General features: G+C 42.2%; 1 protein-coding gene across 4 annotated transcripts in view; it reads right to left on the bottom strand.

Moving 5' to 3' along the window:
* ATAD2B (ATPase family AAA domain containing 2B) overlaps positions 1-14,215 on the bottom strand; it is a 215,152-nt gene that overhangs the window by 99,670 nt on the left and 101,267 nt on the right. For all 4 annotated transcript variants that reach the window (XR_013345548.1, XM_077812465.1, XM_077812463.1 and 1 more), the window contains exon 23: positions 2,787-2,909. Coding sequence is in view for 3 of the 4 variants with exons in the window: in XM_077812465.1 (XP_077668591.1) it covers positions 2,787-2,909 (123 nt within the window). In the remaining variant the exon portion in view is untranslated. The remainder of the gene's footprint in view (positions 1-2,786; positions 2,910-14,215) is intronic.

Below are 14,215 nucleotides of genomic sequence, written 5' to 3'. Positions count from 1 at the left end.
GCAGAAGAGAAGAATGAGGGGGGATTTGATAGCTGCTTTCAACTACCTGAAAGGGGGTTCCAAAAAGAGGCTGGATCTAGACTGTTCTCAGTGGCAGCAGATGACAGAACAAGGAGTAAATGGTCTCAAGCTGCAGCGGGGGAGTGTAGCGGGGTAGATACCCGCTCCTGCCCAGAGGGGCTTAGAACAGCCCAGGAGAAGGCTGTGGCTGGTTACAAGAGGCCTGGGCTGATTGGGGAAGGCAGCAACAGCTGGGGCCATGCCCCAATCGGAGCCCAGCTGGCCCCTATAAGAGGCTGTGAGCCAGGAGTCCAAACAGACTCTCTCTGTCTGTAGAGAGAGAAGGGCCTGGCTGCTGGGGAGCCTAACCAAGTGCCTAGAGTGGAACAGGGCTGGGGGAAGGCCAAGGGAGCTGGGGAGCTCCGGCCTAGAAACCCCCCAGGCTGTGGCCTAGTCAAAGGCCAGTTAGGTACTGGAGTTGCAGGGGGCAGCCCACGGGTAGGCAGAGGCAGCAGGTCCAAAAAACCCCTTGCCTGTGATGAGTGGCTTATATACTGCAGTCAGCCCCAGTGAACAGGGGCTAGATAGTGACTGGGCAGTAGCCAAAGACTGAGGCGAGGTGGGGACAGGGGTTCCCCTGGATGGGGAGACCCTGCAAGTGAGGGGTTACTGCCAGGGGGCAGCACCCTGGCGTACAAGGGACACCAAGCCGGGAGGGACATGGGGGCCTGGTGTAAGCGGGACACCAGCCTGAAGAGGGCGCTCCAAAGCTGGAAGTAGAGCTAAGTCCCAGGACACCAGCAGGAGGCACCACAGGGGTGAGTCCCACACGCTTATAGGGAGGTTTAGATTGGATATTAGGAAAAACTTTTTTTTAGGTGGGTGGTGAAGCACTGGAATGGGTTACCTATGGAGATTGTGGAATCTCCTTCCTTAGATGTTTTTAGGGTCAGGCTTGACAAAGCCCTAGCTGGGATGATTTAGTTGGGGATTTAGTTAGCTTTGAGCAGGGGGTTGGACTAGATGACCTCCTGAGGTCCCTTCCAGCCCTGATACACTATGATTCTATTGGATATTTATAGAAAGAATATGCTCTATTTCAACAGGAATTTAGGGACATCAGACTAGATGATCACAATGGTGCCTTCTGGCCCTAGAATCTATGAAACTATGGTTTTCTTAAGTAGCATCCATGCTAAATCTAAACTTTATTTCCTTACCTTTTGATTTTAGGGCTATTTTGACTAGCTTATTGATATTACTGAAAATGCCCTTTCTAAAGTTTAGTGTCATTGTGTTAGTTTTTGATACCTTTCCTCCCCTGTAAGATGGTGTTAGGATATAGATATTCAGGCCTGCCTGTAAAGGCCTGTACTTTAAGAATTTAGGTGTATTCTTATCACTTGGCTAGTTAGAGGTATAAAAGAAAGAATCAAAATCACTGTCTGCCAATGTAAGGTCCTTCTCTTACTGTGACAGTCTGGGGCCCTGTTCTTAGGCGAAGGCCTTTGGCTAAGCAGCAGAGGCTGCCATAAGCTGGGAAGCAAACGGTCACATCCTCACATTCCAACCTAGTCACATTGAAAAAAGGTGCTATTGGGCTGTTAGGCACTATCAGGACAGGATTGTATGCCTATCAGCTCCAGAGAAAGGGAAGTGCCTAGAAAATGTAAAAGAAAACTTAGTTTGATAGCATCCTGTCTGGCAAGAACTCACTTATCAATACTGGGATGTGAAATCCTCACTTCTGTATTGTCTTGCCATTATAGTTCCCACTTTGCTATTGTTTGTCTGTATAATCTCTGTCTGGTTCTGTGATTGTTCCTGTCTGCTGTATAATTAATTTTGCTGGGTGTAAACTAATTAAGGTGGTGGGATATAATTGGTTACATAATCATGTTACAATATGTTAGGATTAGTTAGTTAAATTTTAGTAGAATGATTGGTTAAGGTATAGCTAAGAATATTACTATATAAATTAGGGGCAAACAGGAAGTAAGTTGGGATTCGGAAATAAGGAAAAGGAACTTGTATTTAAGCTTGCTGGAAGTTCACCCCAATAAACATCGAATTGTTTGCACCTTCGGACTTCGGGTATTGTTGCTCTCTGTTCATGTGAGAAGGACCAGGGAAGTGGGAGAGTGAAGGAATAAGCTCTCTAACAGATGGTAATTATATTGTGGTCACTTGGGTCTATGTTGAGAATAGCATCTACTACTATGTGCTCTAGAAGGTTGTTTCAAGAAGCATTCATTTAAAATTTAACAAAATTTCTTTTCTGCTCATTGTGACATTTGACCAGGTTATATATGGATAGGTGAAGTCCCCATTATTGGGTTTTTTGTTAGATTTTGCTGCCTGTCTGAACTCTCTCAACATTGTGCACTCAGTATTCTTTTCTTGATCCAGAGGTATATTTGTACTCTTGCAGCTGGGATCTGAATCCATATATATCCAACTGCAGTGCTCTCCAATCAGGATATTTATCCCACCAGATCCTATGGAAACTTTTTAGATACAGCACCAACCACGCTCCACCTAATCTGTCCTTTCTGTATAGTTTATAGCCAAGTATTACATTATTCCACCATGTTCAGTAATACCTTTTATATCAATAATTTTTTCCTTTGCCAGGCATCCTAGTACACCCACTTAAGCTTTTAAGCTTCTCAAATTTTTATACAAACGTTTATATTTTTTAGTTTTGACTTTGCCTATTTTTATTTAACTACATTATCTGATATTTTGCATTACAATAAATATTTCTTAAAAGGTAAAAAACGTACCTCTTTTTCGTCTCGCTTCCTTGATTTCTTCACACATTTTATTAAATTCGGGATCCAGCTCTGCAGCAATTATGGCATGTGCTGTGTCCTTCAAGGTACAAGCTCTGTGTCTAATTATTTTATCTATTAAAAAAAGTTAATATAAGACATTAGTTTTACTTATTTTTATACACCTTCTTATATCTCTGTGTGTTTTTAATGTATGTTAATTATATACATATTACAACAATACATACCTTGAAATGGAAGAAAAAAACCCAGCAAATCAAACAAATATAAGAAAATAAATGAAGACAGACCACCATCACATTAGGTCTGAAAGCCAGTGCCTCTGTGGAGTATGTGTCGCACTCCAGTTCCCCTCCCCCTCCTCCCCTTTTCTTTTTTTTAAAATAAGTAGTTAGCATATGGATCACATGAGTTCAAAAACAATTTAACTACTGGGCAATACAGAATTTTTTTAAGGTAGAAAATTATTGCTTTGAATTGATCACTGGTAGAGTTTCTCCAACAACAAGAGGTGGGCTTCCACAATCCTAAATAGATTAATTTATGTCATAGTAGAAAGTGATGCCTAAAATTTGTCAAGCTTGGTCCACAAAAGAAAAACCTATGCAACGAAGTGTTAAGTTCTACTTCCTGTGATTTCCAAGCAGATATGCTATGGGATCACAAAGCCTGCATCACCAGGAATCCTCATCAGAGAAGCAGAAGGGGAAAAAGTACCACTGAACAATTATAAGTGGCCTTGCCTGCTTCAAGATAGTACAGAGTCCCTGAAATTAGACCAGAGAATACTGTGGTATTCTCCTATGACATAGTTCACACAGGGCCTGCTGCCACCTCAATGAACTGATCTTCAGTGACAAACAAACCAAGAAATCAGTTTGCAGAGTGGGTTACTGAAGTGAGTACTACTGGTCTATTTAGTTTAAAACACTTAAAAATCACAAGGGATTATGGAAACCTCTGTTTTATATGAAAAATCTGGAAAAGTCATTTATTCCTGAATCTGCTGTATAAAAAAACTTCCAGAATCTAGTGTCAATAATATTAAGATTTTTAGTAGTCTTTCACATCACCCACCTGCTTTTTTGCTTCAGATTATGGTTGCCTTTTTATTTGTATAATAAACATCATATTGTAACAGACTCAAGGTTGTGCTTAACTGACTATTATGCTGATGATATTGATGTTTGCTTCTTTGGTGGCTTTAACATTATGAACTTAACTGGCAGAAAGTAAGTCTGCAGAGGATTGCTGTGTATTCAGTTGGCTCTGGGGGACATGGCACCAAGGAAACTTCACTGGCCAAATTGGAACCCCAAGTATTAAAAGTGAAAGAATATTTCTCAAGAGATTACTCGTTTCCACTAGTTTCAAATGTAGACTAGACAGTACTCCAACATTAGTTTGCTGGAAAATGAGCAGAGATGTAATAGGTAAAACTGCACTGGGGAGAAACAGCATTGTGGGATATGTTCCACTCAGCTAAATGCTCAACACCATTTTCTATCCAGTTATTTCTTTGTTTTTAGTACAAACTAGACTGCCGATAATCCATCTTGAATTACTTTTTCTGAATGGCATAATTATTTCAACAGCAAACATTAAATACTAATGGCTAAATTATATTATCGTGAAATTAACACATTTAATCCAACTTTAAGAATCACTACAGACACTCATTAGAAGAGCATGAGAGCGCAATTAAGGATACCAAGCAAAATACACTAAGCATTATTTACATCTTTTAAAGTAGTGATTTTTGTGGCAGAGAGAGAATTTGCTGAGTCAAAAGCCAAAGTAGAGAAAACTCATTATCCTGGTCTCTTAGGCACTATCTACACTTCTTTGGGAAGTCTCCCACCATTGCATTATCACCCTTACAGTGATGGCAACAATGAAACTGTTGCTAGTGTTGACAGGACACCTATTTTTTAATTTTTGTTTTTTATTTATTTTTATTAATTAATTTTTTTACCATCATGTCACCTAGGATTAGAGGACAGTGAAAAAATCTCCTATACCTTGTCTACGCTGCTATTCTCTCCTGCTACCACTATTGGTGCTTCATAGTTGATGAATAAAGGCAGGAGAGTAGTGTAGATAGCCTTAGTGATATATGATGTGGATAAAATCATCACTGTATAGCAATAAGCTGAAAGTACTAGAAGGACTAGTAGAATCAGTCAATAGTGGAGACTAACTTCTGCAAATGGGAAATTATTAGTACATTCTAAGTACTACTGCAATATAAACATAAAAATAGTTAATTTTCTAGAGAATGAAGCAGGTTGCTGTAGCTTGACCAAAAAAAGGGTGTTAGAGCTATACTTCTGCATGCCCCTAGAATCACTTCCTACAAAACAGTCCCAAGTTCATGAATTTGGGATGCAAAGGTAACAGAGACTGTATATTAAGGATGTATTCACTTTTTGGTAGGAAAGGAGGTACGATTTTACATTCCTTTAACTATCTTTATCATTTTTTAAGTTACTCATAGCTGCAGAAAGATTTTAAGAGCAAGCCTGGAGGTTTTTGCGAAGTATGGTTATAAAGTATTTTGTTTTATGCCCTGTTGAGTTCACACAACAGTATGAATGCATTCTTTGTTTTAAGTGGGAAAGAGTCTAAAGATGATCTAACAACAGCAGAGATGGTTCCAAAACAACAACAAAATGTTGGCCCCAGATAAAAGCTTCTCCAAAGTCCAAGGTTTTCAAATCTAGGATTTTGATTGGGTTCTTATCTCAACACTTTAAAGTTTCAATGGTATAACTATTTTAACTAGGGGTGTGATATTCTACCAGAATAGTTATACCAGTAAAAGCTTCAGTGACTATGCAGTTATGCTGTCATAAAGGTGACTTATACGGGCACAGCAAGTCACATGCTCCACAGAGACTTGTAACGACTACAGAGAGGATATGAGAAAAGAAGGGTTGTTTACCTTATAGTAACTGTTCTTTGAGATGTTCTAAGCATGTGGATACTGCACATTGTGCTCTGGTGCCCCTGCACAGTTTGGAAGATTGATAGTGCCCAACAAGGGTCACACATGTATCCTTCATGCCCTCATGCTCCCTTCTAAGGGCATAAGGGTGAACCAGTGCCACCCAGCACTGAGGTTCCTTCCCCACCCAGCATCCCATGAAGAATCCCTGAGCTGCGAGGATGGAGGGATTGTGGGATCCACATACACAGACAGTAATGGGTGCAGTAAACACACTGAAATTGCAGACAGGTGGTTACTACTGACAGACATTTTGTAAAAACTCGAGGTGCAGCTTAGAGGCCAAACGGGAGGACCCTGAACTAATAGTGGTCATCCATCATCAGAAAGCAAAGAAACTTCTTGTGCAATGGATGTACTGGCACATGAAAATATGTGCCAGGCAAGTTAAGGGTACTGAACCAGTACGTGTCATCTAAAGAGGGTATGGTGGATGCAAGAGTCACCAGGTGAAATGTGACACTGGTTATCTGAGGAGCCTGAGATTTAGTATGGGTCACCAGCTCCTTTCTTCTTTAGTACAAGAAAATAAGGGGAATAAAATCCTCTCTCTCTGACGGCTAACAGTTGAGGCTCTATCACACCCAGTTCCAGTAGAGAATGTATTTCTTGGTGCATGAGACTCATGTGACATAATTTCTTGAAAAGAGATGGGGGAAGGTACGAAATTGGAGGGTATGTCCCTCTTGGATTACCTACAAGACCCAACAGTCTGATGTTATTGCAGTCCAGACATCCGCGGAGAGAGGCAGGAACCAAAACAGGAAGAGGGGCGAGAGAGGGATACAGATCCACATTGTTCTGTGCCATATACCCAACCAAAGCATCAAAATTATTGCTTCTGTGACTGAGATGGTTAGATAGTAGATGACAAGGCTGTTTTTCTCTTTTGGAACCTCTCTCTTTTTCTGAACTGGCTTGATTGTTTCTGATGGTTAAAAAGATGCAGTAGTTTATTAGCATTTCTGCCTAGAAGAGAACTGGGATTTATAATACTTTTTTCTAAAATTTGGGATGTAAAGGCCCAAAGATCCGAGCATGGTCCAAGAATCCTTGGAGTGCAACTTTGTGTCTGTCTTTGGACTGAACATGTCCTTCCCATTAAATGTCAAGTCTTGCACTGTAGTCTGCACTTCCTTAGAGAGTCTTGACACAGATAAACCATATGAACAAAGCTAGAGCGGACCATTGTGGGTCTAAACCCTTGAGCTTAGCCTGTTTGTAAGTATCTTGATCGAATGCTTATAAATATTTTGTTACTGTTTGGATTAGTAAATTGCTTATAATGTAGACTTTTTAGGAATGTATATAGCTATTGTATAAGTACCATTTGGTCTTTAGATTTAATAAGGAACTTATGGTTAAATTAGTGTAGTTGTAATACCCTGCATAAATAGTCATTCCAACACTGCATCAGAAGTGAATAGAAATATTCAGATCCCTAAGGGGAGAACTGGTATTTTCATTCACCCTTCTGAGATTGCTATGAGATTGTGGGTGATGGCCCACAAATACTCCACTGGCTGGAGGATTCTCTTATTAATTGGGAGGACTATTCTGCTCTGTACAGCTGGTTGCAGGATATGAAATAGCTTGTATGTTTTCTCCTGTACCAGGTCCAAGGAAGCTTCCAGAGCCTCTTCTACTCTCCTAAAATAATGGATGATTTTAAGATGAATCAAGAGCTTTTAAAGAATGTAGGAGATCATGGTTTTGTCCAGTGATGATTATGAGAAAACTTAGAGTACAGAAGTGTCATCCTGCACTCCTCCATCCTCCTCTTCAGAGACAGGCTGTTGAAACTTCACAGCCACTTGAGGTACAGGGGAAGGAACAAGTTCCTGAGGGCTTTTCTGACACAATTAAAATGCAGGTTCCTTCAGAGAAGCTGAATGATGGCTTGGGGTTCTTCAGTGTTGATGCCAGCCAGGCCTGTATGGCCAAGGCTAGAATCCATACAGGTAGGGCACATTAGCCCAAGAACCCCAGAGTTACGAACTGATCAGTCAACCATATACCTCATTTCGAACCGGAAGTACACAATCAGGCAGCAGCAGAGACAAAAAAAAAAAAAAAAGGGGGTGGGGGGACACGGGGACGCAAATACAGTACAGTACTGTGTTAAATGTAAACTACTAAAAAATAAAGGGAAAACACATTTTTTCTTTTGCATAGTAAAGCTTCAAAAGCAGTACTAAATCAATGTTCAATTGTAAACTTTTGAAAGAACCACCATAATGTTTTGTTCATAGTTACTAACATTTCAGCGTTAGGAACAACCCCCATTCCTGAGGTGTTCGTAACTCTGAGGTGCTACTGTACTCCCTTTCTCTTGAAGGAGTCGGTGAAGGTGACTGAGGTTCCAGAAACTGCTGCTTGCTAGATGCCTGAGAAGGTGAAAAATCCTCCAAGAAGGGAGCTGAGCTGGAAGGTGCCACCATCCATTATAGAGAAGATGGCTTTGTATGACTCTGAACTTGGGGACCCAACAATATATCTTTAAATGACAGACATTCTGGGCTGTTCTGGTGGAGACTGATCTAGCCAACAAAGGAGAATATTCTAATAAATAAGTCCCAGTTCAAGAGTCACTCTTATGTCAGATGTGTCCCTAAAAGAAAAAGCCAAAAACATTCCTTGTATCATGTGCATGGAGGGTGTTGAGCTTGGTATCATAGGTAGTATTCACTCCTCATCAGGGGTTGATAATCTCGGTACCATAGGAGTTGACCTCGTAGTCTTAGATGTCCTCTGACCTGGTGCCAAGGAGTTAGAGTACAGTCACCGCCATACCGGAGCTTTGGCACATGTCAGGGTATGATGTAGCTTCAATACCAAGTGACCTCATGACAAAGATTACTTTAGGGACATCTTTAAATGCAAAGCCAGTGTGAAGACTGGACTCTCCAGTGCTGCATTCATTCTCAGTGCCAGTTTGCCTGTTGCCACCTTAAGTGGATTCCTCTGTATCTGTAATTCCACCTTCCTGTTGCATGGAACTAAGGAATGGGATAGAGGGCTAGAAGTGGTCTGGAAGAATGGTTTTTACATCTATGGCAGGAGGGGTGTCTGACCTCTTCACCTGCCAAGTTTCAGAGCTCTTGTGAGAAGAAAGATGCTTCTTAGGGGGTACAGAGCTCAGAGTTATCTCCCTCATCTCCAAGGCACTTTCAGGCTGGATCTTCAGCATCAACACTAAAAATCCTGCAGCTGTGGCATGTCAAAGTCCAACTGTAATCTCACAGACTTCTCCATTAGAAAGAGTCTTAGTATGTACTCTGAAGATTTTTGAGTGCACTTCCTCAAGGCCCAGCAAATGGCACACTTTAAAGGAATCTGTTTCTCACCTAAACAAAACAAACAAGCAGTGTGTCTATCCATGAGGGGATTTATCTTCCAACATGATGGACATGACTTGAAGCCTAGCGAATGATGTTCCTGCATAAAGGCCCTTGACAGTAATGTAACAGTTCATGGGCTAATTAACAGTACTAACCTAATTTTTTTTTCCAATGTGCGAACACAATTCTAAATAACTATCCTAAATAATAAAAGAAAAATATTCACAAAGAAAACAAACACCAACAGAGCTATCTATGCTAAGGTAGGACACTGAATTGTTCCAACTCTCAGCAGGGGGGCTATTAGAAGACACTGAGTAGCGAGCAGGGACACGATGTACTTTATATCCACGGAAGGGAGTGGAGAGGTGTGAAGGGTGCATGAGCAACTCTTGGTGGACTCTCCTGATAAAAACATTTGACTCCTGTCCAGAAGGCATCTGTGCACCATGAGTGGGATCCACATGCACAGGAACTCATAGAAAAACTATCAGTTTGGAATTCCTACCCAAAACTGGAAACATGGAATACTTAAATCTGCTTCTGAACTATTAAACCATCAAGTGTTCCCATTTAACTACTGGAGAGTACAGTTGAATAACATGGGAAGTCCCAACACTGTCTCAAGAAAAGAAAAATAGCAGCTATACAGTTCTATTTTACATAAAGTATAGTGTGACCAGCAACCTTCTAAGGGAATGCTCTGACTAGAGGAGTTAGCTCTTGGAACAGACAATGACCAATATAAATTAATGAACAAGTTCTTGAACAAACAGTGAGGTATCTCACAAAAGGGAGAACCTCTGAAATAACGCTAATGGATGTTATGTAACCTTAGGGGTGCTTGGTATGGAGCACTAATCTTAAATGGAAAGTTGTCACCCAAGGAAAATGAATGGATAAAAACAGAATCAAGCCAGATGTAAAAGCAGCTTCTCCCCCTATAGTAGAGGGACGTGGTTATTGCCTCCGTTTCCCCCTTGGTTTCCTTCTGGTCTGTAGTTTTCAAGCAGTTCTGGTGAGTTGAAGTGACTTGGCCTGCCAATTAGGTCATAAGTACTGTCCCCTTCCTCATATAACTAAAACGTCAACAAAACAGTCTCCCACCCTACTTCATGTTGGACCATAGCCCTTCCCCCATGCATGATTATTTCAGCTCTTTTCCAGACACAACAGTCCCTTCAGCCCTGATGTCAAACGGGCTGGAGAAGGGGGCATTCCTCCTGCCCTGGGCTCTCCCACCGTTGCACTATATTCAGTCCTGAACCCACCTGACCTCAGTCATAAGGGTCACTTAGTCATCTGAACCCCCATACTACAATTCCCAGGACCTCCGCAGATTACGTTTCCGAATACTGAAGCGCTGAGCCTCCAGTGACACTTGGGCTGGCGGTGCCTGGTTTTGAAGGGGCCAACACATTCTGTTAAATTGCAACTATTCCGAGGGAATGAAATGAGATTAAGTACATTAAATCTGACCCTACAGTATCAGATTTTTGCCATTAGGAACAACTCCTACCTATTAACTGGTTATGCAATTATCCAAGTCTCCACAGTCCCAAACACTGCATGCAAGCTGTACATGGAAATTCCAGGAAATTACTTCAGCTCGAAATCCAACTGGCCTAAGTAGTAAGTGCACTGTTGATGCATATAAGATTTGTATCCTAGGTTCCAATTTTTCCAAGGAACAGCACTGAATGATTAATTTCAATCAAACCAGCTAGACAGAATCTTCATCAGTAACAAAGATCCTGGAGTAATGCCTTACATTTGAATAGCGGCACCTTCTGGTTTGCAATTTGCATTTGTAAGGAGGAGGCTGAATACATTTTCCTGCCCAGGAGATCCAAATTCTTTGTCCTTGGGAGTGGACTTGTACCTCCCTTGATGTGACCTCTCATGGGCTACTGTCATGACAAGCAACTTAGGGGCAGGATGCAAATAAAAACACTTGAATCCCTACATAAATACATAATGATTGTTCATATGCTTCCTCATAGATGTCAAAGATGTTGGGGTGTTCCACAAAGCCTCAGCACGTTCCAATAGTGCATTGTTAACAGGGAGAACTACTCTCCCAAGGTTCTAGGACTTAAAAATATCCACTAACTTGTGAGTGTTTTCCTAAGGCCAATGCCAATCATCTAAGGAGGTCCTCCTGTGCCCAAAAGTGTTCAGCACTGGAGAGGAAGCATCTGCTACCATGGTGTCATCTGGTGATGACAAAGATGAAGGAAGAGAGGCCACTGGCCACTGGGTGCAGTACCAGACCCTGCAAGGGTTCTGAGGTAGTGTCCTCCATCTGAATCTGCAATGTAGGTGGCTGGGGAGGTGATGCCATGGATGGGTTGGGTGCTCTTGCCCAGAAGTGGGTTGAAGGTCAGGACCTTAAGAAATAAGGAACATCCTATGGATTCCCAGGCCACTGTGGATAGGGATAAGGCATCAGTGGCCAGTAGGCACTGGGCAAGAGCTCCTGTCTCTGCTGCGGGGACAGTCGTGGTCAGGATGAGAAAGGGGTTCTCAACTGCCTTTTAGACTGGGAGGGAGGACGACAAGCTCGACTATAATGAATCCCCAAAATCATCCAGAGATAATGGGGGAGCAACCCCAGCAGAGCAAGACAGAGTCCAGCCTCATCAGAGGTCCAATGTGCTGGCTGCATCAGTCCCAAGGTTGACAGAAGTTGGTGACCTGAAGGACTGGCAAGGTGTCAAGGTTCCTTCCCCACTCTGAACGCTAGGGTACAGATGTGGGGACCTGCATGAAAAACCTCCTAAGCTTATCTTTACCAGCTTAGGTCAAAACTTCCCCAAGGTACAAAACATTCCACCCTTTGTCCTTGGATTGGCCGCTACCACCACCAAACAAATACTGGTTACTGGGGAAGAGCTGTTTGGATACGTCTTTCCCCCCAAAATACTTCCCAAAACCTTGCACCCCACTTCCTGGACAAGGTTTGGTAAAAAGCCTCACCAATTTGCCTAGGTGACTACAGACCCAGACCCTTGGATCTTAAGAACAATGAACAATCCTCCCAACACTTGCACCTCCCCTTTCCTGGGAAATGTTGGATAAAAAGCCTCACAAATTTGCATAAGGTGACCACAGACCCAAACCCTTGAACAATGAAAAAACATTCAGTTTTCTTACAAGAAGACTTTTAATAGAAATAGAAGTAAAGAAATCACCTCTGTAAAATCAGAATCGTACCTTACAAGGTAATTAGATTCAAAACAGAGAATCCCTCGAGGCAAAACCTTAAGTTACAAAAAAGATACACAGACAGAAATAGTTATTCTATTCAGCACAATTCTTTTCTCAGCCATTTAAAGAAACCATAATCTAACACATACCTAGCTAGATTACTTACTAAAAGTTCTAAGACTCCATTCCTGGTCTATCCCCGACAAAAGCAGCATATAGACAAACAGAGACGCTTTGTTTCTCTCCCTCCTCCCAGCTTTTGAAAGTATCTTGTCTCCTCATTGGTCATTTTGGTCAGATGCCAGCGAGGTTACCTTTAGCTTCTTAACCCTTTACAGGTGAGAGGAGCTTTCCCCTGGCCAGGAGGGATTTCAAAGGGGTTTACCCTTCCCTTTATATTTATGACACAAGGGCAACGCACTCTCATTTGGTACCAATGCCAAAAGAGGCACAGACACCGGCGTCGGTACTGATACCAATGAGACAGTCTACACTATGACTATTATTGGTGCCAAAGATGACTGTTGTGCTAACAAATCCCTCAGCACTGGTACCAGTGCCAGCCTCAATTACGTACTTAACGTGATATGCAGTGTTGAGGGTGGTGCTGGTCGCGGAGACACCAGTGTAATTAACCTACACAGTGCCATCGTTGTTGATAAAGTCACAGCACTTGAATATTCCCAGACAATTGGAGAATGAGGATCCAAAAGGCAACGCACATCTGACATTGCCTGATGTGCCAGGGGACTGGACATTGGTACCAGATTCAGCAGACATCCCATGGACAGAGCCAGAGTCGACAGGACAGCCCCAAATTAATGTTGCCTCAGTATTAGAGAGCAGGTAGAAGGCCCAGTTCCATCATGTGTACCTGAGGAGTCAAGGTGCCAGTCTGCACAGATTCTGGCAGAGGAGGACTCTCTCCAAGGTCTGGAGTGGCTACTGTCTGTTTTATAGGTCCTTTTCTCAGAGGCCCAAGGGAGGTGAATGATCCCTCTTCCTCTAGAGGAGGCCTCAGAGTCTAACAGAGGAACATCGTCTTGTTATGGTTATGATGGTGGCTGAGGAGCCAATACTGTGCCTGGTGCCAACCAGGACTCATGGCATGCTGCATCAGGTGCTGCTTGAGCCTCAAGTCCCCTGCCACCTGCATTCTTAAATGATTTGCAAATAAAGTACTTTTCCTTAATGTGCCCCTCTCTAAACACTACACATGAGGATCACTATTAGGAACAGTCACCCCACACGCCAGACAGAGCTTAAATCCTGGTGAAGACATTCCAGCTGAGAAAAAAAATAGCTACTCAACCTAACTTTGCTAACTAAGGCACTACTAGATAACTAACTATTGTGACTATTTACAACAAAATTTCAGAAGAATGAAATACAAAATCAGGGTGAAGAAACACCACACTGAAACTCCAACTCTAGCCATGGGCAGTGAGAAGGAATTGGGGTGGGGGGGAAGGGAGGTTCAGAGCAGCAGTGCCCTTAATAGTAATGTGACAGGCCATAAAGAAAGGGCACAAGTACTGCCCCATGGTTACTGCTAGGCAAACTTTTCTGGCTTTGGTGCGCTGGGCACATGCATACCTGAGTGGAACATATCTGCAACCACTCAAAGAACTATTTCTTCTTTTGTCTCATGGTATTTAATGAAAACCTTTTAATTCACTGTCTTCATTTGATGATAGGGTCAGTTTTCCATTCATCATACTGTACTAACTAATGCTTTAAAGGGGCATTTTCTTTTTCATTTTAAAACCTGACTTGAGCTTTTGGAAGCTGTCAGATCAAACGCTTATTTAGCAACATCCATCTTCCCAATGCACAATAATGCATCATTTACAACAAATACA

This window comes from Eretmochelys imbricata, chromosome 3 (genome assembly GCF_965152235.1).
Source record: "Eretmochelys imbricata isolate rEreImb1 chromosome 3, rEreImb1.hap1, whole genome shotgun sequence".
Taxonomy (NCBI): Eukaryota; Metazoa; Chordata; order Testudines; family Cheloniidae; genus Eretmochelys; species Eretmochelys imbricata.
This window is presented reverse-complemented; position numbering and strand designations above follow the sequence as displayed.